The sequence below is a fragment of the Thermobia domestica genome, chromosome 15 (assembly GCF_964235325.1).
Source record: "Thermobia domestica chromosome 15, izTheDome1.hap1.1, whole genome shotgun sequence".
Lineage (NCBI taxonomy): Eukaryota > Metazoa > Arthropoda > Insecta > Zygentoma > Lepismatidae > Thermobia > Thermobia domestica.
In genome coordinates this window covers 68,732,221-68,759,071 of record NC_137468.1, presented here as the reverse complement: position 1 = coordinate 68,759,071, position 26,851 = coordinate 68,732,221, and the positions used below count along the sequence as shown (strand labels likewise).

The 26,851-nt window shown below is 32.9% G+C and overlaps 1 protein-coding gene across 4 annotated transcripts in view; it reads left to right on the top strand.

Annotated features, from left to right (window-relative positions):
* if (integrin subunit alpha inflated) overlaps positions 1-26,851 on the top strand; it is a 284,835-nt gene that overhangs the window by 236,871 nt on the left and 21,113 nt on the right. For all 4 annotated transcript variants that reach the window (XM_081739749.1, XM_081739747.1, XM_081739746.1 and 1 more), the window contains 8 exons: positions 1,702-1,838; positions 4,711-4,880; positions 6,001-6,155; positions 10,831-11,054; positions 12,992-13,226; positions 14,723-14,895; positions 20,199-20,374; positions 25,627-25,718. In XM_081739749.1, coding sequence (XP_081595875.1) covers positions 1,702-1,838; positions 4,711-4,880; positions 6,001-6,155; positions 10,831-11,054; positions 12,992-13,226; positions 14,723-14,895; positions 20,199-20,374; positions 25,627-25,718 — 1,362 coding nt within the window. The remainder of the gene's footprint in view (positions 1-1,701; positions 1,839-4,710; positions 4,881-6,000; positions 6,156-10,830; positions 11,055-12,991; positions 13,227-14,722; positions 14,896-20,198; positions 20,375-25,626; positions 25,719-26,851) is intronic.

The window sequence follows — 26,851 nt, the reverse complement described above, 5'->3', positions numbered from 1 at the left end:
AAAGGCGACAAAACTGACTGTAATAATTATCGAGGCATTTCTCTTCTGTCAACATCCTATAAAATCCTTTCAAATATTCTGTTAGCAAGATTGACCCCATACGCAGATGAAATTATTGGAGATTATCAGTGCGGATTTAGACGAAATCGATCAACTATCGACCAAATATTTACCATTCGCCAAATACTCGAAAAGAAGTGAGAATACAATACCCCGGTACATCAACTATTTATTGATTTTAGAAAGGCTTACGACTCGGTTAGGAGAGAAACATTATACAACGTTCTTACAGAACTTGGAATACCGAGAAAGCTAATTAGATTAATTAAGATATGTTTAAGTGAATCCCAAAGTAAAGTCCGAGTAGGAAAATTTTTGTCCACGAGCTTCCACGTCGAAAATGGCCTGAAACAAGGAGATGCGTTGTCGCCATTATTATTTAACTTTGTGCTGGAATACGCCATAAGGAAAATCAAAGATAGCAACCAGGGCCTAGAGTTGAACGGCATTCACCAGGTTATGGCATATGCTGATGATGTAAATTTAATAGGGGATGATAGGAGAACAGTAGAAATAAATGCAGAGATATTATTAAACGCTTGCAGGGACATGGGTTTAGAAGTAAATGCAGAGAAAACTAAATACATGGAAGTGCGTCGGGACCGTAATACGGCAAATTGTGGAGGCGTTAAAATATTAAATAATACTTTTGATAAAGTGGATACTTTCAAATATTTAGGATCAATATTAACAGACGAAAATCATATTCACGAAGAAATTAAATGTCGACTAAAAGCAGGGAATTCGTGTTACTATTCGGTTCAAAATCTCTTGTCGTCGCGAATTCTGTCGAGGAATTTGAAGCTTAAAATATATAAAACGATAATCATGCCTGTTGTTCTGTATGGTTGCGAAACATGGTCGCTTACTCTGAGGGAAGAACATAGACTGAAAGTATTTGAGAACAGGATCCTGAGAAGAATATTCGGACCCAAGAGGAACGAGAATGGGGAATGGCGGAAGCTTCATAACGAGGAACTACATAGTTTATACGGTTTACCCAACATTGTTAGGGTCGTCAAGTCTAGGAGGCTTAGGTGGGCAGGTCATGTAGCTAGAATGGAAGAAAGTAGAAACGCTTTCAAAGTCTTGACTGGTAGACCCATAGGAAAACGACCATTAGGAAGACCTAGGCGCAGATGGGAGGATAATATTAAGATGGATCTCGCAGAGATAGGAATACAAAGTAGAAACTGGATCCAATTAGCTAAGGATAGAAGTCAGTGGAGAGCTTTTGTGAACGCGGCACTGAACCTCCGGGTTCCATAGGCCATAGAGTTAGTTAGTTAGTTAGAGTTACTATGGGAGCGGACCAACAGACAACTCCAACCAATCAGAAACGTGTATTTAGTTCTTATAGCTAGGGTCAAGCGCGAAAAAATGCTACTCTACAGGATACATTTTGCTCTTTCCTAAAGGTTTCTTCCACAAAATACACTTTCTTTTGTTTGTCCCTTAAAGGTTCTATTGCCATTTTTGTCCTTGCTTTTATTTCCCCTTTAAGTTCGATATTTTTACTAAGAATACTGCCTAGATACCGAAAACTAGTAACTTGTTTTACTTGCTAAATTTCAACTTGTTAGTTGCAATAATAGAAAATATAAATTGAATGTTGGTTTTGTCTTTTTATTTCATTTATAGGTAATATATGCTAGAGATGTATATCGAGGCTTAACTACATTTGGATTTTCGCTATCAGGAGGATTAGATATGGACAGCAACGGGTATCCAGATCTTGTTGTTGGTGCCTATGAGGCAAACGCTGCTGTTTTATTGAAGTAAGTAATAGCCTACTTGAAGGAAGAAACTATATATTTATGAATGTTCCAAGTACGTATTATAATAAAATATATTGTAAACTGGAAAATGAACAAATGTAAGTCTTAAATATAAAATTAGTTAGTTGCTTTTGTACAAAGTAGAAATATTTAGCCATTTGTTTATTTACTTCTAATATGGGAATTGTCCAGTAAGCAGTATCTACAATATAATAATTATCTTGGAAACAATGTTGCCAACCTATCAGCATATTTCACACGGATTGTAGTTTTATCCAACCAGTTTGTAGAGCCCTCTTATTTGTCTTACAAGCGCCGTATCAAGAATAAAAATAGGAAGGGAGGATTACCTTATATATATATATATAAGGTATATATATACAGTATGTCGTAGCAATTTGAAATTATTAAATAGCATGTTACCTTAACTTCGTCAAGTTAAAAAGTACACTTTCAAATATATATGTTATTTTGTAAATTTAATGTGTTATAGAGTTTTATGTGGAAACATTTTTCATTCCTTTGTGTGCAAATCTCATGTTTTATATGCAAAAAACTGATATTACATTAGCACTTCATGGTAATTTTTATTTATTCATTTATCAGGAAATAACAAAAATAGGTTCAATAACAATTTCGTGTACATTAAAAAAATGAACTAAAACATAGTAATAATAATAATGAAAATAAATAAAAAAAAAACAAATCAATCGTTAATACAAATCGCAATATTATAAAAGCTGACATTTTTTTTTTTTTTTTTTGATAACATCAAAGTCTCCAATAAATATATCTATAAGATGATAATTATTGGCCGCAGACATAAATTACACCAATTAAACTATATACACACTTAAAAATATTGTAATTTCTAGTGGTAATGTAAGGAATACGCAAGTTTACTATATTAATTAACGTGCTTTACCAGTTAGACTTTCGTGTAATGATTTAAGACTGTACAAAGTTCTTCTTTCTGATAATTTCAAGAGTCCATGTGAGTATCTAATGTCATCTTTAGTTTTGAATGACAAAAACTTAAATTTCCAGCACAACCAGAAAAGAAATAAATTTTGAACAGATTCAACATTATTGTAAAAGTACTGTGTGCTTGTTCCAGACACTAGAACAATATTGAAGATGACTTCGAACATTAGCGAGATACAAAGTAACAAAAATTTTCATTAACACACAATCTGTAGAGATCCATTTGATAATGCCCTGATTTCTTCTAGCTTTGGAGATAATTTGTTCAAGATGCTTGTTAAATAATAATTTATTATCTAATATTACACCCAGATCTTTGGTAGACTCAACATATTTAACAGAAATATTATCAACAACGTATCTATAATAAATATCATTAGTTTTGTTGGAAAAAGTAACAGTAAAAGTTTTGTTGAAGTTTAAAGGTAAGGCATTTCTGCAAGACCATTTTACAATATCACCAATATTACTTTGAATAATAACACAGTCATCAATACAATTAATAGAACGATACATTTTTAAATCATCAGCATACATAAGAAAATGACAATGTACTTGTTCAAATTATTTAGAAATAAAAGAAACAGAAGTGGTTCCAAGTATGATTCTTGAAGGACGCCTGAAAAATTACCATTAACCGTAGAGATATAACCACGACATATAATCACAAATTTTCTGTTAAAGACATGAAACAAGCCACCTAATAAAATTTATAGATAAATCATATTCTTTCAATTTTCTTATGTCATGAGGCAGTATATCAAAGGCTTTAAAGAAATCAAAATATGTAACATCAATTTGTCCTTGTGCAGTACATATACATATATACATTTAGTACATATATGAATAAGTTTGTGTAATGGATAACATTATTTAGAATAGTTGTCTTGAATAATTTTAACTTGAGACTGGTAAGTAACTAAAAGCCATCTGATCATGCACAAAAAACTTTCATGGAAGGATAAGTTATATATTCAGTTCCTATCTTAAAATATGTACTCTTGACTAAAACTACTATCTTTCTTAAGGATAATGGCAGAAAAATGGTAGTAAATGTCTAACTATTTATAATAATAATAATAATAATAATAATAATAATAATAATAATAATAATAATAATAATAATAATAATAATAATAATAATAATAATAATAATAATTATTATTATTATTATTATTATTATTATTATTATTATTATTATTATTATTATTATTATTATTATTATTTATTTATTTATTTATTTATTAAAAATATCCAAACTGCAGTCGATGTTTATAAACGATTGTGAACTAGCTAATATAACCAACAGAAATATACCTACGATACTATATATATTATTTGATTCGTGCTTCCGTTTCAAATCCAATTTTACGCATGCTTGTCATTTTCTTACTGTTTCGAATACGGACTGCAGTTGTGCATCAGAAAGCAGAAAGGATACATAAAAAAAATCCTTTATACATAAGCTGTCTTATTTTGCTCAAGAGAGTAAGAGGTGATCAGAAGGATCAGAACACTACTTTCAACGTTAGAGGCAATATACTAGTCATATATTATTCAAGTTAAAACTCTTAAATTCAATCTCTTGAATCAGACAATTCATTTTTATTTTATTCATAAAAACAACTATACTTTTTAAATGTCATAACCAAAATATTGCTGATTAAAACAAAACAAAACAAAAATAAATAAATAAATAAATAAATGAAAAGGACATTCTCACTGGAAGAAATTCTTGTTTCATGGTTTCAAATGGTTAATAATATCCAATTATAAATTAGTTATTTTGTACCTTCAGCGACTTAATAATTGATTCCTTTTCTTTTTTTCTTTCTTTCTTTCTTTCTTTTTATTTTTATTTTATTTTATTTTATTTTTTTTTTCAAAGAGCCAGACCGGTCGTCGTTGTATCTGCTCAGCTGAATTTTACTGCAGGAAACAAAGTAATTGATCTCAAGAGAAAGGATTGTTACCTTAGAGATGGCAAACAACAAGTAACATGCACTACGTTGAATATTTGTTTAGAGTATGATGGAGTCAGTGTCGACGATAGGCAAGGTATCTAACAAATTAAATTACCTTTTTATTTTGCTGCATAAGGATTTCTATCTTTTTTATTATTCTTAATTAGATTTTATTGATAGATTGTGTGATTTTCCGTAACTAAAATATGTATAAAATTAATTTCGATCTTCTTTTGTATGTTTCTTTGTCTTTGTCATTTTTTTAAATCTTTTTCTTCTAATAGGTGTACCAAATCGTAGTCATGGGCTTTCTAGTAATTTTAACATTTTTAAACATTCAAAGTCCATGAAACAAAGGAAAATAACATTCAAAGTTCATGAAAGAAAGGAAAATATTTCCCGTATTTTTGAAGTGCTTACTCCGTATTTACCAAATCACAGATCCATATTTACCGTCATGTGGCGCGTTCAGTACACAAGAGAATTAAGTCCACTTTTGGTCATTTTGGACATGTTTCATCCTTAAAGCTCCCTTCAGAGTTTAAAAGATTCATGTCCAGATATTATAAATAATTGTTATAATATAGAAAAAAAAAAAAAACAGTTTAATTTTTCTATGTTTTTAAGTGTGCCATACGAACTTAATGCCTCTTTTGTCTCACAACTTTGATAATTGGATTTGATTCCTTTGTGCTCTGAACGCTCCATATGTAACCATAAAGCGACTTCCTCTCTAAGACCTGTAATTATTCAGTCCTAGTTATTAAAATGTTGAATAATATAGTATTTTAGAACTTACTATTATATGATGGTCCTCCACCACCTTGAACAACGACTGGTTTATTGTTTCAGTGGCAGAGATGCAGCGTAAATCACTCTCTTTTGTTTACATCCTTAACATTAACATTAGACTGCTAAACATAGTTTAAGGACATTTCAACGGTGTAATAAATATTAGAATAAAATATGTTAGATCTTAAAAAAAATAAATAAAAAACTTATTGGCTTATTTGCCCTATACTAGAACCGCTACTATCGTAAACAAACCGTATGTAGTAATTAGCAAAGAATGTTGATATTTGTACAGGTTAATAATCACGTTTTCCTGGTTTTCTAAACGCTACTATCGTAAATAACCTCTGTGTAGTTATTAGCAAAGAACGTCGATATTTGTAAAAGTTATTAATCACGTTTTCCATTTTTTTTATCTCTAGATTTTAACGTTCAATATGTTCTTGATGCAAGGAAAACAAAAAGTCCAAGAATGTTTTTCCTAACTGAAAGAGATGAAGGAAAATACATTGTGAACAGAACAATCTCACTGACCAGGCGCTCACTATACTGCAATAATGAAAGGGTTTATATAAAAGTAAGTGTATTTCCATGTGTTCACTAATAATATATCACCTTTAATATTATCAGTCACATGATCGATATGAACTATCAGAATACAAGGCAAAAATGTAATTTACTGTATTGTTAACAAAAAAAAGTCAAAAAGTGTTCAAGTTCACATACACTGTATTTTTTGTCACATGCATTGTGTTTACAGATATCTCCACATCAGGGATTTATTTGTAGCCAGGGAAGCCTGGGAATTTCCCCCCTTCTAAGTTTGACTTCCCTGTTTCTAGATTTAATTCAGTCTTCCCAGCCTGGGAAGATATTTTCCCCCTTTCTTAGGCTATACAATCTGTTTTAAAGTACAATAATTCATTTTTTCAGTATGTGTATTGTCGCGAGCTGTGTTGGTCTTGTTTATTTTTTCAACTGGCATCACTACTTATCATTCTTAATCTGAGTAGCACAGCAATAATAATAATAATAATAAAAAAAAAGTTTTCAGTAATCAGTGAACAGTCATAGCAGTTGTGAATTGGTATATTTTTCGTTGACAAGCACGTTAAAAAGAACAAAAGGAAATTGATATTCTTATATATAAAAGAGAACGTACAAAATCCTTTGTTCCCTCATCACGCTAATACGGCTGAACCAATTTCTTTCATTTTTGGGGGGTTATTAGGATTTGGACCCTAGATGGTTTTTATCATATCACTTTAATTTTTAATTACCAGTGTCTTGAGATAATTGACCATTCAAGTGTCCATAACGTACAAATCCTTTGTTAGTTATTCATCATAGGTAAAAATAAACGTATTTATATGCAAGCCGCATGACCGTGTCACTCGGCGGGTTAACATAAATGACAGGCGCTATAATGTTAACATTTACTGCAATCACTTGAAAGCGAAAAAGTAAAAATTATCTAAGTAACAAAGTTTATTGCGTTCCGGGGTGACCGCAGCGAAGCGGGGCGGGTTAACATAAATGACAGGCGATATAATGTTAACATTTACTGCAATCTTCTATGGTTTTTATCATATCACTTGAAAGCGAAAAAGTAAAAATTATCTAAGTAACAAAGTTTATTGCGTTCCGGGGTGACCGCAGCGAAGCGGGGTGAACGCTGCTAGTTAGACTATATTTTCAAAAGAAAAGCTCCTGACGATGAGGCAAGTAATTCCAGCACACAAAGTAAGAGGCTTTGGAGATAGTGCAACGTCCGAAATCACATTAGAGGTGTCTCATCAGAAAAATGAAAATGATTCGGGACCTAGTGTTAATAATGGTAAGGTTATTTCTAGCCCCAGTGGCTTGTTCTCTTCAATATGTGAACAAAAACAATTTGCAAGCTGGAAAATTAAACGACGTGGCTAGGTGTTAAACAAAATACTAATGGCATTGGCGTTGTGTGTATATGTGCTTCCGTTCGTAAACTCGGTATTGATACAGTGCGTGAGTTTTCTCGGGGTTCTTCTGTTTCCTTCCACTTTCTTCATTCCACCATTTCGTTCATTTTTCATCATCACCGTCTCCTTTAGCAGAACCGGCATAAACTGGGACGTAAAACTTGAAGATTTAATTTTATTTCGGTATTCATACAGAAAGAAGAATAAATGTACAAAGTGTATGGTGCAACGATATTATTGCAAAAGCATCAAAGAAACGTTTTTATAAAATTTTTGACCACGAAAAGTCTATTGCACACAAAAAATGTTCATATGTCAATATGTGAACAAAGGGATAGGGAAGAAATATAGGTTTCAATAGCAAATGCAGAAGACAGGTGAAAAATTGTGAATGAAATTCGTGTTAAAAACACAGCTACGATATTTAGGACTGCCTACGTTATTGTCCAAAATTAAGGGGGCGCGGTGGCTCAGTGGTAGAGCGTTCACCTCTGGTGCTTGGGGTCCCGGGTTCGATCCCAGCCCCCGCCAAGTGAACTTTGTGGTGGACAAACATCGTGCTCGTGGGTTTTCTCGGGGTTCTCCCGTTTCCTCCCACTTTCTTCATTCCACCATTTCACTCATCTCTCATGATCACCGTCTCCTTTAGCCTAACCGGCATAACCGTGGGACGTAAAACTCACAGATTTCATTTCATTTCATTTTATTGTCCAAAATCGTCTATCGTTTACGATGCTTCCACATCTTATTAAATTACAAGAAATAAATTTAATGGACCTCGGACAAGTTCTTTACTGCTATGTTACATGTGCAAATATTATTGACTTTTAGCTACAGAAATGAAGGCAAACTGACCGAATACCTTGCGCGTTCCGTTGAACCCTTCGAGCTAATGGTGGATGAATCCTCCACTGTGTCTCATAAACCAGTTCTCATTGTGTATATCCGTACTGTAGTTAATCACGTATGTATCAATATAATTTTAGGATTATTTGAGAAATTTGTGATTCCGTGATTATGTGAAGGTATGAATCTTTCCAAAACTATATTACGGGAAAGACTTATGGCAGTTTGTCTGAGAGCGCCAGTAACATGCAAGGCGGAATACAAGATGCTGTCTCTTGACTGCAGCGAAAATTAGACATCAATTTACTTGTGTTTTACTACATGAGTCAGAAGATGGAACTGGTTGTTCAAATGCTGTTAATACGGTTTCAGATATGGTTCATTTTCAAAACTTTGTAGAACGATTACACGGGTTTACTCAATATCCCCGTAGAACACGAGAAATCGAATTAATATCAGGAGAACTAAGTATTCGCTTCTATAATATTACTAAAGTTTTTGATGTACGGTGGTGAGGCTGTTCATATCGTTAAGTAGAAGCATTGTGGAAGTCCTACCCTGCGCTAGTGGAACACTTTTGAGAAGCTTCTACAAATTTGCAGAGAAGTTTTGAGCAGCGTGCAATATTTTTGGGCCTGCAAAATTTCACTAAGTGGAATTTTGTTTATGAAATGTCCATGATCCTAGATGTGCTGGAACCTCTAGATGTTCTTAGCCTGTTTCTACAAGAAAGGTCAGCATCCCTTGTACTGTACAGGCAATAAGCAAGATTGAAACAACTGTGCGTGTACTGGAAGGGTTGCAAGAGAAGGATGGCATGTTCATGGAAGAATTACGTCAGTTTGAAGAAACTGGTCAGTTTCGTGGAGTCCCACTTGCAAAACCCTTAGACAGTTCTCTTGAGAAGTACCAGCAAAACAGATTGCAATTCTGTCAGGGTCTAACAGATAACATACGGTCTTGCTTTTCTAACGAAACGTTCAGTAGTGTCGAGGTTTTGCTACAATCCAAGTGGTCAGAATTGTCTGCAAGAATGTTATACGGCGACAAAGAGGTAATGGAAATTAAAATAAAATAACATTTTCCTCTGATAATACAGCCAAAATTCTGCAGCATTCCGAGAGAACGTCCTAATATTGGACCAAATCTACAAAATCTTAACATGAAACAATTGTTCTTCTAGTTTCTTCTGCATACTGTGGAAGAAGCTTTTCCAGCTTAAACTTACAGCACACTGACGATAGAAACCCTTTATCTGTAAAAAAAACCCTCGAATCTACCAGACATTACGAGACTTCTTTCAATGTAGAAAAGTATGTCACCAGCTGGATAAAAAGCAGACATCATGCTGCTACCGACAAACCAACTGGGAAAAAGACGGTGTCCGATTTAAACCAATCTCCTATTGCTTCACTATTCTAAAGTGAGGTACGGTGTGACAGTACTATTAATTCTACTGGTACTAAAACTTATTTATGGTATGAAGAATGACATTTAGCACCGTCTTTCCCCGTCTATTTAATAAAATTAGATTCAAGTGTATGTGCACTTACCACTGTTATGCAAAAAATAAACTCTTAACTTTTGTAGTATTTATTGTTCGGGCAATGAATTTCGTCTTCAAATACCTAATAAGAATGGACTAATGAATTACTTGTCATAACAAAACAGTTTTACGTAGGAGTGTGACACTTGTTATGACAAGTTATGCAGGTTGCAATGTAAGTATAAGGCTTTTGCTGGATGCAGCACACTTGTCCTTAGCAGTAGGAAGCAAGGCAAGTAACGAATGTGATCTCATCTACCTAACCAAATTTTATCTAACGTCCCTACCAATATTTATCATAAAATTGTTTTTTAATGAAAAAAAAAATATATGAACTTGGAAACTGGCTATGAAACTATTACCATAATTTCAAAGAAGATAGGTTTAAAAATAACGTTGTCCCAACCTGACTTTATGGTTGTTCTGTTATATGGAACACAATCTTTCATAAATATTCCCCCCTTCTACAAAATCCACAAATAAATCACTGCTCCACATCCATTGTATTTAATAAAATATTCAGATGCACTCTATTTTAAAAATATTCACATATCAAATATATATATGTATATAAATTACGTATACTGAATAATGTATATCATATTTGCAGTCAATATTCAATAAGTAGCCATTGTATATGGACTGTATTGGTGCGATGATATTAAACATAAAATGGAAATACTTGATGTAAGGTAAAGGTGAAAGTAAAGGTGGAAATATAATTTATACAAATCAGACTTCAGTCTTTGGTATTACATGACTTTACAAGTGTGATATATAACGAAAGATATCTTTTTTAAGTAGTAATTATGTATATTGAAGCAGCTCTTCTTTCTTATTTATTTCAATGTACCAAAGAATCTTCTATAATTTTTCATTACTTGTTTTCTCTCTCATTACAGCCGGGAATTCGCGACAAATTATCTTCGATAGAAGCAGAAATTCACTATAGTTTAATACCACTAAATACGTATGTTCTAGAACATAGGCGTAGAGAAGATCAAAGTTATTTGGAACCAGTACTTGACGCTTCTAGATCACACACAGTAAAGGATACGATTTCAATAGAGAAAAACTGTGGCAGGGACAATATCTGTATACCAAACTTGGAAATGAATGTTCAACCGTGAGTAGTATAGTATAACAAACTACTTCTTCTTTTCCTGAAAGGAAAGGCTTTTGTGCTGATGTCGATCTCTGTCCTTATAGCCATTTACAGTAGAATATTTTTCCTTTCCTTTTCTCTTTTTTCTCTCCCAATGTACTAATGAACATTTTTTTACGCTCTATTTGTTCCTTCTCTCTTTTTTTTTTTTTGTTTTCTGTCCTATTTTCTTTATTATTTTTTTTTATAATTTTACCGTCTTTTTTTTAAGAATTACATTGTTAGATTATAAATACATAATTAGGTGTCGATTAATCTTTTCTTTACCGATTGCTAATATGTTTTTTATTGAGTAAAAGCCTTGTTCTTGCATATTATGTAAAGTACAGTAGATAAGAAATTTATTCTGGATTCCGTTCTTAGTTTCAATTGAAAAATAATATGGTTTATGCCACCAATCCTCACGTTATACTTTCTTTTGTGTAATGTCAATGGTTTCAGCAGTGGCAACAGCACAATGAAAATTAACATATTGGGTCATCTCGTAAACGAATTATATAGGACATTGTTGGGGATAATTTTGTGTGAAGCCTTAATCTCAGGAATTGTATAATATGATTTTTTTTTTTGTATTTCCGAAGTTTTTCTCACACCTTGGGATCTATGATATCGGAAATGTCTCAGGATAATTTTCCTAGGCCCGGTCTATTTTGTGTTTTTCGTTGGTGGAGTAGGTTTTCTATTATGCTGTTTATGTGTGAACCAGAAGTTGATATATGAAATTTTTATATTTGTGGAGATTTCGTCTGTAGTTGCGCCACAGGATTTAAAGTCCACTTTTTGTTTCCTATGGGAACTACTAAGCTTTATACTTAATGAATTCAAAGAAAAATCTGATACATGAGGATGTGAAACTACAGATTAATATAGGATGTGTGCAACTGAATGTATGCATATCTCGAACTCGGAATCAAAGAAACGAAACCAATACTACTGTGTAATTATGTGGATATTTGGGAACCTGGTATAAATTTAGGAGGAAAAAAATGGAAATGAAATCTTTAAGTTTTACATTCCACGGTTATACCAGCTAGGCTAAAGGAGACAGTGATGATGAGAAATGAATGAAATGGTGGAATGAAGAAAGTTGGAGGAAACGAGAGAACCCGAGAAATCCTACGCACACGGTGTTTGTCCATCACAAAATTCACTTGGCACGATCAGGGATCGAACCCAAAGATCCCATGCACCAGAGGTGAACGTTCTACCACTGAGCCACGACGGCCCCCAAATTTAGAAAAGGATCATCAAAAGTATCCTTTATTTTAAATGTATTTGCTGGTACAAAATAATAATAAATTTTTACGTACATATTTTTTTATTAGAAATTGTTCTTTTAATATTTCGTCTGCATTTGGTAGCCTTGTTGACGAAGTAAAGATAAAATTTAAAGAGTAGGTGGATTACAAATAAGATAGTTATCTTTGTTGAAATGAAAACAAGTTGTTAGGATTGTTTACTAGTTGAAAGTTACAGGCAAATATAAAAGAAAGAACGCAAAACACTCCAAATTAATAAGTGAACCGTGAGTCTTGTTTTAAAATAGTTTTTTATGAACTCTAATTGTGGAATATTTTTTAAAAAAATGTTTTAAAATAATAATATGAACGGTGGTGTTATAACGGGTGTTCCTATCGAACGTAGCGCTGACAAAAATCATGTTAATAATTAAATATTTGATTGTTGCGATATACGAAATTTTGGTTATTGCGAAATTTTGAGAGTATATAATTTTATTCCATGAGAATGATGAGGTAGCAACACAGTACATCGTAGCCGTTGAAGAAGGGTTGAAACAGATAAGTTCAATAATCTAGTACTTAGCAGAACATAATAAAATATATACTTTATTTTCACGCATTAATAAATAATAATTATGTTCTATTTCTGCATTTTAGGAGTTCAGAAGAGTTTGTGATGGGCTCTAAGAGCTTCTCATTGAATGTAACCGTTAACAATTACGGAGAAGATGCATTTGAAACGATGTATTACTTAAAACTGCCTGAAGGTATGAATTATAGTAAAGCTGAAGATCTCGTCGGAAATGTAGAATGGCATGTCTTATGTTCTCTAGAAGAGACACAAAATGTTGTGAAGTGTGATCTTGGAAATCCATTGCCTCAAAATAAATTGGTAAGTTACTTAAAGAGCTAAAAGTATGTCTTGGGACTCATAAACAAAAGAAGTTAGTACTTACAGTACAGAAGAGTAGTACACTGTTTACAGTAGAAGAGTAGTATATAGTGAGACGAAATTTCAATTTAACACTTTACATGTAACAATACAATCGTTAGCTCTGATGTCCTTTCTTCTAAACATTAAATAAATAATTAAATTTAAAAAATACCACTTTCATTCTATTATCATATATGCTAATCCCATAGAAAGGGTTTTATTCAATTTTGTGACTTCTTTTAGAGATCTGTTTCTTTTTTTTTATATACACTAATGATAGATATTAAAGGTATATTTTTATTCATATGTAATTTAACAGTAATCTAATTTTACATTTCTAATAACTTCTCCCGGATAAGGCTTACTCAGACGCAGGACTAGGAGGTTGAAAATTGAGAATTCTCAAGTAAATCAGAACGATTTTTGCCCTATGAATATATATAAAAAAAGTAGTTTTCGGGTGTTGAGATATTGTTTAACCCTTTCGCTGTGGAATTAAATTTTCGGGTGGTTCCTGGAAAAGGGGCAATTAAGCAGACAAAATTTAAATTTTCATGTTTCCGGGAAATACGGTTTAGAGATACCAAAACATCTACAAAATCATGTATTATATTTATGTCCAGCAAATGGTCATGGCGTACGTCGTTCAACTCTTCCCAAAAATAAATATTGGGATCATCACAAATAGTATTCTGACCACTGGTACATAGTACGTTTTGAACTCTTTCAGATTCCAAATCTGAAAGACCGTCAACTTTAGTCTCATCTCCTGACACATCTGAATGAGAATCTAGCAAAGGTGCAGCTACCTGACTGTCACTGATTGTCTTACTATTGTCCGGCATTGTTTCCTGTTGTACTTAGCTAACCCCAAACCCGTAAACACACCAGAAAACAGTGATGCAAAGCTTTCATATTCATTCGTGCTTAACTGCAGAGTTCCAAGAAATCGCCGCCAGCTGGCAGCACAATGCAACGCATTCACTACTACATGTTCCGTATGCAATGAGCGATTGAAATCGACTATCGCAGCGAAGTATAAACAAAAATAGACGTTGTGGACTAAAGTCGATTTCCGCAGCGAAAGACAAATTTCTCAGATGGACTAAAGTCGACTTTCGCAGCGAAAGAGTTAGTCGAATCAGAACAGCTATATAGGATGCCGATCTCTTAAGTAATTGTCATACGTGTATCTCGTATAAAGTGAATAAAGAAAAATGTTAGATTTAGGGAGAAAGAATAATTTGATCAAAACGGAAATTAACCTGGCAACTCTGTCACTTTTAAGTATCTATACTATGTGTATTACAGTAATTTACAAAGAAGGTCAAAAATTCTTTAGTGGTTACATATACGAATTCAATGTTAAGACTACAAGAAATCCTAACGGTGATTGTGTTACACAATTTTATATTTTCTTTTCTTTTTTTTTTTTTTTCAATTATTTTCCACAGATACATTTTAGAATCCATTTACATCCATTTTACGTAGAAGGTGAAAAGTCAGATAAATTTAAATTTCAAATGGAAGTGAACAGTACAAACAAAGAAAGAGAAGAAGACTTGAGAGGCAACAGAAAAACATTATCGGTTAAGGTTCGTGTTAACGGCACAACTACTGCTTCAGGGTAAGATTTTACTTTTGTTTCTCAGAATCTATAGAATGTAACTGAAAGAAATATAATAAAATGAAAACAAAACTTTTGTTTCATAATAAAATATCTTTGAAAATTACAAAATCTTAGTAATTACATTTCATAATTACATTACTTATTATGAATTTTAATTATTTCTTTTTTTCTTTTGTTTAAGCTCAAAATAGAAAATGAGAATGGAATAAATGAGTTTAAATATAAGTGTTGGGTTTGAATTACTAAGGTAAAAAAGTTTTTGATGAAAAAGGACTTTTCATGGAGAAGGTATGACGTGTATATTTTGTTATTTTGTGACTTATATTGATAATGGTTAAATGGCGTTTATGAGTCCAAAATATTTGTTGTTTAAGTGTGGAATAATGTCGTATATTTTTGGAGTAATCTAAATGTAGAATCTGGAGTTTACAATTCATATGAAAAGATAATCTAATGGTTGAATAAGAAAATTAATATAACATAATTTATATTTATTACTTGAGGTTAGGCTTGCACTAGTTGCGGTATAGAGGTTATCGAATACTACATTATTGGCTCATATTTAAGAAATATTTAATATATGTATTATTTGCGTTAAGGGCAGCGGCGCAAATCTGTCATCAACATTGGGGAGGGAAGGGGGGGAGAACACCGTTCTCTTTTTTTTTCTTTCTTTTTTTTTTTTTTACGATGTTCAAAATATTTTTGAAATTGACAAACAATGATGTGGAGGATCAGGGGAGCAGAGTTGTCTTCAACATTGGGATGCGGGCAGATTTGAGGCTTATTCTGGAGATGCATCAATTTTTATCTCACTTTCCTTTGTGGCAATCAAATACAAATCATCATATTTCTCGCCCAAAACATATTTCAAATCGATTTATTAGGGGAGATAGTTCCCCTCAATTCCAAGATTGGAGGGAACAAGTCCTCCTCATCCCCCAGGGATTTGCGCCAGTGGTTAAGAGAACACCATAGTCTAATGGTTGGAGTGTTGGACTCACACATTAAAATTGTATATATATATATATATATATATATATATATATATATATATATATATATATATATATATATATATATGAGATATAATGTTAATATGTGATAGGATGTATAAAATATTCAAAATAATACTTGGACAGGGCGAGTATCCAAATTCATGAAACAGATGTGTGAGCCCATAGCGGAGAGTACATATTAAGGTCTATTAGCTCTTTTGTGGAGAGTTATTTCTATACGTGGAAATATCAAGAATTGACCTATCCTTCAGAAATGAGGACTGGTGATCCTTTTCGCAGATTTTAAATTAGCTAATTACTATTTCCGCATTATTATTCATTATTTTGTGTTTTGTTAATACCGTAGTTTGTTAATTATTTTTTTTTTTTTTTGTTATAAGTCTTTCGCTAAAATGATTCATCAGATAGAGAGAGAAATAATAGGGAGAAAAGAAAAGAATAGATAAATACTTGTGAAACGCCTAGATGAGCACTATGTTCGAGTGCAGGATCACGTTGTTACATTAATGGTTTTACCAGACTAATACAGTTTAGTAAAGAAAGGCAAAACTAATGGAATAAGTAGATCAGAAAGAGTACAGGAGATAAAGACAACAATGAATGAAGAAAAATTCTACAATATAGAGAAAAAGGATTGAAGAATAAAATTTAATGAAGAAATTAACAAAAGATAATGAATAATAATGTGGAAATTGTAATTAGTTAATTTAAAATCTTTGGAAGGGATCACTGGCTCTCATTACTGAAGGATATGTCAATTCTTGATATTTCCATGTATAGAAATGAACTCTCCAGAGAAAAAGCTAATAAATCTTCATATAATATCTCCGCTGTGGGTTCATACACTTGTTTCGTTAATTTGGACACTCACTCTATCGATGTAATATTTTGAATATTTTATAGATCCTACAATAAACAGTATTTATGGAATAATATTAATTGTATTCAAAACCAACACAAAACAGTTCCAAATTGGCTTTGAGATCTGTCAATGGTATGAAAGTATCTAATAAGAAGTGTCTCACGATGTAATGACAACACGGAGCTAACAGATAACCTCAAGTATTGTTTTCCTGTAGCAAAACGATGAACTAAGTTATGCATGGGAAACTAAAGATTTATAATGCAATGTTAAGTGTACGGGATCATTCTTCGGCAATCATGTTTCAAGACGCTGTCGACCCTTAATATCTCAGCGAAAGATTTTTTTCCTTCGTGATCTCTAACACAATGTAAAATTCAGTAAAGAGTGCTCAATAGTCTAGAAAGAGCATTGTGGAGGAAAAAAGCGGCTCCTAAAGAACCTTGTTCGCTTAGCGCATTTCATCACACTAGCTTGATTGTAGGGACAAAATGTTGAGAACCCCAACCGGCGATCGGACTCATCCTCGCTCAGTTTATGTTACATGTGCAGCTTGTAAGGATGCCATTGATTGGCGTGCAATATCCGGACAACGGAGGATTGGCTTATTGCACATGCTAGGGACACACGACGGGTACTTCGTTTAGGACTTTTCACAACCAACGCAAAAATCACCGTTGCAGTTTTCTCATCGGTGGCAGTTTTTGGTCGCCCACTACGTGCCCTATCTTGAACAGAGCCCTTCTCCCGGAATTTGGTGATCACGTGAGCCACCGTGCTGTGCGATATCGGTTCTCTGTCTAGGTGCCGTCTGTTGTAGTCAGCTGCTATTGTTCAGTAGCTGCGTTCCCCTAATATAAGGATGATTTCGATCTTTTGTTCACGTGCCAGACCCATTTTAGATCACCTGGAACAAAGAGAGAACTGGGTCAGTATCAAGGTAATTTCCCACCTTTGAACATTAATAACTTCTAAACTGTACAAGATAGAAAAAAAATTACACCACTAAATTCCTGAGCTCAAGCTAGTGATATTTGATGTGTTATACACCTCCTTCCCATTTAAAAAAAAATGACTTGAATCCAAAATGGCGGATTTCAAGATGGCGGCCATGAATGACATACACTCCAAAAGTTGCGGCCCCTCATCAAACCTCTGTTCCCATCATCACTTTTTACTTTTCCCGTCGATTTTCAAACTTATGCAGGTGTCCAAGTACTTTTGACTCACCCTGTATTTTTCCAAATTATGCTTTATTGTTAATTTCAATCATTGTTTTACATTAATCGGGTATAATGTATAATATTTACTATATAACTGTATTATATAGGTACATTAAATATTCTAAATATCTTGATCTATTTATTAATATTTTATGCAACCAGTTTTTTCATATTTGATGAACTTCCTACTATCACTTGTGCGCCGTAGAGGTGCACAGAAAGGGAAAGTAAAAGATACCACCAAAAAGTACACAAAGTGCTCAAGTTCAAGAGGTACACATAACAATATAGAGTGGAGTTTTTGTGTACTATTCATTGTTGCCGGAAGTTTTCTTTTTTCTTTTTCTTTTTTTTTTACTTTTCTCCACATCAAAAGATTACACCGAAAAGTTTACAGAAATAAAAATAAGCTTTGCATCGTTGCATTGTTATATTCTCAGTGATTTTGCACTGTAAATATTGGTTTTAAAAGACATTAATATACATACTGTATGTTAAACTTGCAGTTAAACAGAATTTTCCAAGAATTATGCTATATATTTTAAATTATCCTTTATGCTTTATTTTCTAAAATTATGCTTTCAAAATTAGTTTCTTCTGGATCCTTAGATAACTACAACCATGTACAAGGTACCAACCATATGTGTAAATTACTATTATGCTCTTTATGCTTTTGGGTTGTCCTAATAATAATAATAATAATAATAATAATAATAATAATAATAATAATAATAATAATAATAATATTGTATACTTTTTATTGCATACTGGAAATTACAGACTGATCTCAGGGGGCGCGGTGGCTCAGTGGTAGAGCGTTCACCTCCGGTGCTTGGGGTCCCTGGTTCGATCCCAGCTCGAGCCGTGTGGACTTTGTGGTGGACAAACATCGTGCACGTGGGTTTTCTCGGGGTTCTCCCGTTTCCTCCCACTTTCTTCATTAGACCATTTGACTCATCTCTCATCATCACCGTCTCCTTTAGCCTAACCGGCATAACCGTGGGACGTAAAACTTAAAGATTTCATTTCATTTTTACGGACTGATCTGCCCACTTACAATTTCCATATAATAAAACTTAAAAATGCAAGTAATAAAAATTAACATAATATAAAATAAAGTACAAATGATACATGCACAGGAGAGAAAAAATACAAGAGTCATACATAAAACAAACATACTCTTATATAAAAGAAACTTACACTCTCAGCTGATTATTAAATGATTATACAACTGTCTTTGAATAATACTAAAATTATATTCAAAAATATCAATAACACTGACAAAATCATTGGCCACTGGTAAGATTTTATACAAGGGTGCATCATTGAGGAAGTGGATAGGTTTAAAAATTTTCGGATTTCTTATATGATAACTCGATGCATACAAAGTTATCATTGATAACAGATTCAAGTTACCGTGGAGAATTGAATGCAACATTTTAAGATCAAGAATAGTCCTTCTTTCAGACAACCTTAACATGCCCAACGATAATCTAACTTCATCCAACGACATAATGTTTGAAATATGTTTATTGGAAGCAAACAGCATTACAGCCACAAGTGCCCCAAAGAAAAAGAAAAAAAAAGTTTTTACAAGCATAGGGCGTAAGCAAATAGAATTAACAACATATAACTAATCATACAAAAATAGGTGAAATGGATAAAATAATAGTTCAGAAAAATTAACATAAAAACATGCAGTATCTGTTACAAACTGGGAAACACAAAAATAACAATAGTAAAACAAAAAAAAAAAAGGCATATTGAAAAGGTATACCATATAGAATAAGTATACAGTATAAAATACAAAAATAGATTATTATTTACCATTTAGTTGTAACAGTTATAACTGTTAATAATAATAATAATAATAATAATAATAATAATAATAATAATAATAATAATAATAATAATAATAATAATAATAATAATAATAATAAGCTACAAATGTAAACTCTCAAGAATCACTTTTTGTCAGTATATCTTCCCTTCCCTCTCTTGGGGTAACCAAACTTGTCAGAAAAGACTTCAAATGGACGATTATTATATACACACACTTCGATTTTCGTTTATGTTTATCACAAAACCTACATAAGGAATATGGATATTACAAAAGGTGTATATTCAACATATTTTTCTTTCTTTAATTCAATTATATACATATTTAAAATAACTTAATATGAAATACTATTTCAGAGAATCCTTCCCTCCGACCCTTCATTACAATGCATCTCAGTACGAATACGTTGGTGCAGAGCAGGAGTCACAATATGGACCACTTGTTTCTCATGTGTATAACATTCGAAGTGTTGGACCATCTCATATACGTGAAGTTGAAGTTGTAATACTGTGGCCGTCATACACACTTGCAGGTAAAAAAATTATGTTGAAGAAATAACTTGCATGTTCAATAACTCTAGAATAGGACTTTTATATACTTTGGATTTTAATTTATACAAATTTTAGAAATTGGATTATGTACGCAATAACAATCTGTTAAATATATGCATATATATGAAGAGAATTAACTGGGGTTTACATATTACAAATTCACCTACTGAGTTTTCTACGTTAAGTTACGTTGTTTACATTTCAGTGACTTTTCTTTTTTTTTCTTTTTTTTTTTGCCACTGAATGAGAATGGATAATTAGCGAGGGAATATGATTTAATTTCTGTAGTGCTTAATATTTGCTAACCTATCCTTTGTAGTTGTTGATGTAGGAGACAGACTAAAAAAGTTAGTGCAATGTAAGCACCGTAACACTGATACGGAATAGACATATTTATAAGCATGAGTCATACTTAAACGAGTTCTAAACAACTTAATTTAATTTATTACGACACAGTATTATTATTATTATTATTATTATTTGAATAATTTGTACTCTTTGTTTTGTTTTGATTTGAGTAATATTGTTCATTCAATAAATACAGAGTGGGGCAGTCAAATCCGTCCTTTCTATGACGCTCATGTACTGGAGATGTATGTAGTGAAGTGAGTAAGCTGCGACCTTGAAGTTCTATACACCGGGAATTTTAGTAACAATGCAGTATTGTACCGGAAAAGAACATGATTTCCCTGCCAAGTGAGCTTTCCCTCCTGCCAATGTTATTGTGGAGTATATCTAGTAGAATCTGTTTAACTTTTCCCTAGCTATTTTCTACGTTGTCCACCATACCGTCAATCACACAGAAGTTTTCTTCAATCTCTTCTTTCACATCACTATCATCACTATCCATACTTCTTAATCGCTCTTTCACATCACTGTCCATACTTCTTAACCGCTCTTTCAAATCACTATCCACACTTCTTAATCGCTCTTTCACATCACTATCCATACTTCTTAACCGTTCTAAGTTTCAATTTCGATTTCTCCTCCCATTTTTCTTGATTGACTTTAACTATGTTTACTCTTCTGCCCCTAGGAGATTGTGATCCACATCCAAGTGTCTTCACTTCTCGTACACTATTTTTGAAACGTTGCTCGACAGGAATGTACCGATTTGATAGCGTTTCTTTTCTCCTGGATTTTTTCACGTATATAGCTTGTTTTTTCTTTCCTCAAACCACGTATTCGTCACCACTATATCATGTTGCCTATATAATTCGATAAGCATCCGGTCCCATGCATGCTCGTAGCTCCTTCTCCCACTACGTTTTCGAAGTGTCCCATTGTTGTGGCGTTGACTTTCCTCTTCCCTCCTGATGCAATATGTCACTAATCTCGTAATATATTATTTCTATTTTATTATCATCATATACACTTGGCATATACACTTGTACATACTATCACAATATCCACTGATTTTGCACTTAGCTTTACAAATATCAAGCGATCAGCGTATTATTCCACTTTGATTACGCTTTTTACTATTTTGTTCCTCATTGGTATCGCGATACCTTTCTCTGCCTTAACGCCACCCGAATAGAATATTGTGTAATTTCCAGATACTATCTTACCTTTTTCTGACCATCGCACTTTACTCACACTTCATATATATCCATTTCCACTTTTAAATTTTCAAGCTTACCAGCACGTCGTAAACTCCGTAATTCTCAGGTTCCTATGCTGAAATGAAAGTTATTATTATTATTATTATTAATTTTCTCGTTTGGCGATTCTTCCTGGAGTAGCCATCACCCGGAGATCCGAGTGGAGGACTATTCTATCCCTGGAACGTTTTATCTCAGGAAGAACCATCATTGTATTTATTCCCTTCGTTCGTCCCTCCTGGGAAAAAATAATATGATAATATTCCCATTCCCTTTCCACATCTCCATACGGTTGACCACCTTGCGGTTCATCCACCTTTTAGGATAGTTTCCTTTTCTAAGGACAAGAAGGTACCCTGAACTCTACTGCTCATCTGCCCTCCAAGGATATTTCGCAACCAAGTTTTGTGAAGCAAGCACATAAGATCTCAAATTTCAACATAGGAGCAGATATTCCGGAATAAGATAGATCAAGATCATGGAAAGATGAAGAACATCAGATTTAAACCAAAGAATTGGTTAGAAGATCACTTTAAGCGAAAAACACGTAACGAACTGTTTCTTTTTTAAAATGCAGTATTAACCATAAAAGTTCTAGAAAGAATCTAAAAAAATAAATATTTATACACAAAAAAGTTAAATTGGTATTACTGCATCACTAAACACTTTTCTACATTTATAAAGTTAGAAAAAATGTTAATGATGGAATTTGACTATCACACCTTTTAGTCGGTAACATTGGAAGTTTACCCACTTTGGAATTCAGTTTCAGTGGAATTCAGTTTCAAGTGCTTACATATTAAATCTTGGTTATACTGTTTGGTAGTCGGGATGAAATGAATCTTGTCTCATAGGAAAGCTATAACAAAGTGTGTGTGAAGGAGAAATGTGGTGTTTGGTTTTCTTCCACGTAGCTAATTATTTTGTGCGTGAGGTTTTGGGTGTTATTCTCAGTAAGGAGATAGAATTTGCAGTGTTACCAGCACCACATTTCTACCCAGCATGGTAAAACTCCTGTTTAGAAGGTAAAAAATAATGGTATTTGGAGCCGATATATTAACTACGCATCACCTTATTGAACATGCGTCATCTGACTAGCCATAGCCCTTCGTTTGTTTTAGTATCAGGAAGTTCAGTTCAGTCACTTGAGATGTAAGAAAGGAACCGTCAACCAGATTGTGGATCGACAAAAACTGCTAAATAATGCAATGGCATTTCTGATCATTACTAAGATGTTTAGTTTTAAATCTTACAGCTTTTTGTTTCATGATAAATTTCCCGATAAACTGTATATTAAACCGTGATATATAACAGTACATCCACATAAACATCAAAGACTTTTACTAGGCATTTTAAGAGTACTTTTAAATTTGCATGTTTTCGGAAATTATTATCACAGACCCTACAATAATTTATCCTTGAAACATTTGAAAAATTTGACTTACGGCATTATCCTTAAGGTCATCTTTAGCCATAGTGGTACTTTCCAGCAGTTGTTTCAAATTGAATCAAAGATTGATATTTTTTATTTCATAGAAACTTCAACTTCAGTTCAAAAATATAATCCTCCAAATCGCGAGGATTGTCAGACCGTAAATCTCACATATCAGCATATGTATCTGAGACTCATAAAAATGAGTAAACAGTTCACTGTTTGCAGTAAAATCGTGTAACCTGAGCAGGTATTTATACACGATACTTTTTTTTTTCACATTTTCTTCTTTTGAATGTAAATAAATTTAATTTAGTGGTCTGCCCACTAAGGGTCTTGATTCTGCGTATCAACGTTAACGCAATACCATGATGTGTTGATTATTTAGTCACAGTAATAGTCGATATCATTCTATTCAATTTATTTGGTTAATAAGTCGAAATGAATAAAGATATAAAAGAAGATATTCTGTAACTCAAAGCGAACGCAAATTTCTCTTAGTTATATCAAATTATACTCGAATCTGTAACAGAACACGCAGAAACCGGAATCATAACTTGCCTTAAGATACACATCAAAGTTTTGAACTTCTGCTACGTTTTAATACTGATTAGGGGAAACTTGAATAAGCCTTGGCATAACTTTATTGATAATTTTTAAAAAGAAGAATCCATAGTAGTAATTCATGCTTCATTCTTCAAGAAACATATGACTTTTCAACACTGAAGCAGCAATTGTTCATCATTATTTTGATTTGCCACGATATCGATTTATCATTGTTTAATTATAGTAAATTTCTCTCTTATTCTACTTGATATAGTAAATCTCTCTCTTATTCTACTTGTTATAGTAAATTTCCCTTGTTCTACTTGTTATAGTAAATTTCTCTCTTATTTTACGTATTATAGTAAATTTCTCTCTTATTTTACGTGTTATAGTAAATTTCTCTCTTTCTTATTTTACGTATTATAGTAAATTTCTCTCTTATTTTACGTGTTATAGTAAATTTCTCTCTTATTTTACGGATACGTATGGACAATATGTTTTCGGATACGTATACTATTTCAACAGATAAAAAGATAATTAATACCTTACCCAATTGGCCCTTTCTCCAAAGAACACAAGATGCCGTGCACAAAAATAAAAAAAAAAAAAAAAAACTGAAAAAGGATAGTACAAGGCAAAATACGATGTGTTCAAATGTATTATGAATAAAGAAAAAAATATATCTGTGCGGGCCAATAGTTCCTTAAAAGCGTATAGTGAAAATGATAGGTTTGAGAGAAACACAATGAAATGTTGTACCAGTTGTATTTAATAGAACTTTGGAGCAAGACAAAACTTCAATATCTTTTCATATAGTGAACATTGTAACAGAATACAATGTCTTGTAGTAGTGCGCAAAGTGCCCTGTTTCCATAGAACACAAAGTAAGTATTGAAAATATTAATACACTACGCAATATGCGATGTGGACAAAACTAAAAGAATATAACGAAAAATAAAGCGTTGGCTACAAAACACATTTACGTGGAGTTTGTCTAAATTCTATGATAATACATCCAAGTCAATCCCTATCTGTTGGTGGCAGGAAAACGGGAAGATCTACTTCTGATTTGAAAATCTTTCTATCTATATCTCTACCTCTTTGCGATTACACAGTTTTCCACTTTGACGTTTTTGTTTCTGTACCTCGCGTTTGATACTTTCTTTCTAGAATTCAGTTCGCGTCTAATCATCTTTTCACCACCATCCACTAGCAGTAGCACAAAATTCGTACAGCAACACAGGTACAGTTCCAACAATGCTTCCAACACGTTTAGGGTCCAAATATTTTAGTGCAGTAATGGTGATGCAAATACACGCATAACTTCGCACAGTGTTGCCAGATCAAAATGAACTTTTCAGCACTTGTTGAGCAAACAATAATTGTTCATTTAAGCCGATCTCCGGAAAAAGGGCCTATGAGCCCATAGGCCCTTTTTCCGGAGAATGCCCCAATTGTATCTTGAGTTACATATAATAATACTTTTTATATTCAGCAACGAAAGTATGTTCTTAAAGTCAGTTTGTGAGCACATTTCAAATTTTCTAAAGTTTTCAAGTGAAACATCTGTGTGTTTTTATATTAAAAGTAATCCAATTGAATTTTCTGATGGCAAACGCTGATTTTTCTAACAGGCAAATTTTGTTTCCAGGGGACCACTTTTTGTATCTGCTTGAACAACCTCATACATCGGGACCAATTAAATGTGAACCTGCTGAGCATGTGAATGAACTAAATCTTAAGGTAAGATCTCTCTCTCTGTATATATATATATATATATATATATATATATATATATATATATATATATATATATATACGATAATTATATATTATAATTATTATTATAATATATAATAATAATTATTACATATTATATATTAATATATAATTAATATACATTATAATAATTATTATTAAGTATTCTACCTTTTGGCAGATCTTGGGACTGAAGAGATTTTTTTTTTTTCTGGAAATGTTCCTTCCGCGTTTTTCGATCTTCAGCTTCCTCTCAATATTTTCTTCTGTATCTCAGATCATCCATCAGTTGTGTTCTTCTTCTTCCTATTCCTTGTTTTCCTTCCATCTTTCCTTCTATGGCGGTATGGGGAAGACAATTTCTTCGCAAGATGTGTCCAATCCAGTTGGCCTTCCTATGAATTATGCTGGCTAGAATAGTATACATTGAGTATATTGTTCTTTGCTAAGCTAGGTCTCCTTTAGCCTAACCGTCATAAGCGTGGGACGTAAAACTTAAAGATTTCATTTCATTTTTCTTTGCTAATCTAGTCAACATAAATCCCTGTTTCCAGCATCTTGCCCGCATCTGTATGTACGTATACAGGCCTTTCCTACGTTTTCTTTCATTCTCCCCTCTTAGTCAACTTGGATTTTTTTTCTCATCATATTTTTTGATTCATTCGTATTTATCCTGTTTTGTTCCTTGGATTTCTTCGTGGTCACTTTCCTGTCATTTTTCCTTCATTCTTTCTATATGACCATATCTGCATAGCCTAAACGCTTCTAATCTTTCTCAGACTTCTTTGTACCACATAAATCCTTATTAATCTATTCAATCTTTTTTGTATTTCTGATGACGGTTATAGGAAGCGCATCTTCGTTGACTGGATTCTACTTTCTTACTTTTTTTATCATTGTTCGGTTCCGGCGGGAGCTCGTGTGGTTCGGATTCCACGTTAATCAATAGGTCCTGTCTCATATAGCCTCGCTGCTGAAAGGGACGTTAAACTCAAAATCAACTCAACTCTTTTTTTCATCATTATCCTCGTTTCTGCAGCATAAGTTATTGTAGATGCGAAGTACATTTTCTAACGTAAGCAGCTTAGCTTTCCTATGAAGATTTCAATCCTATATCA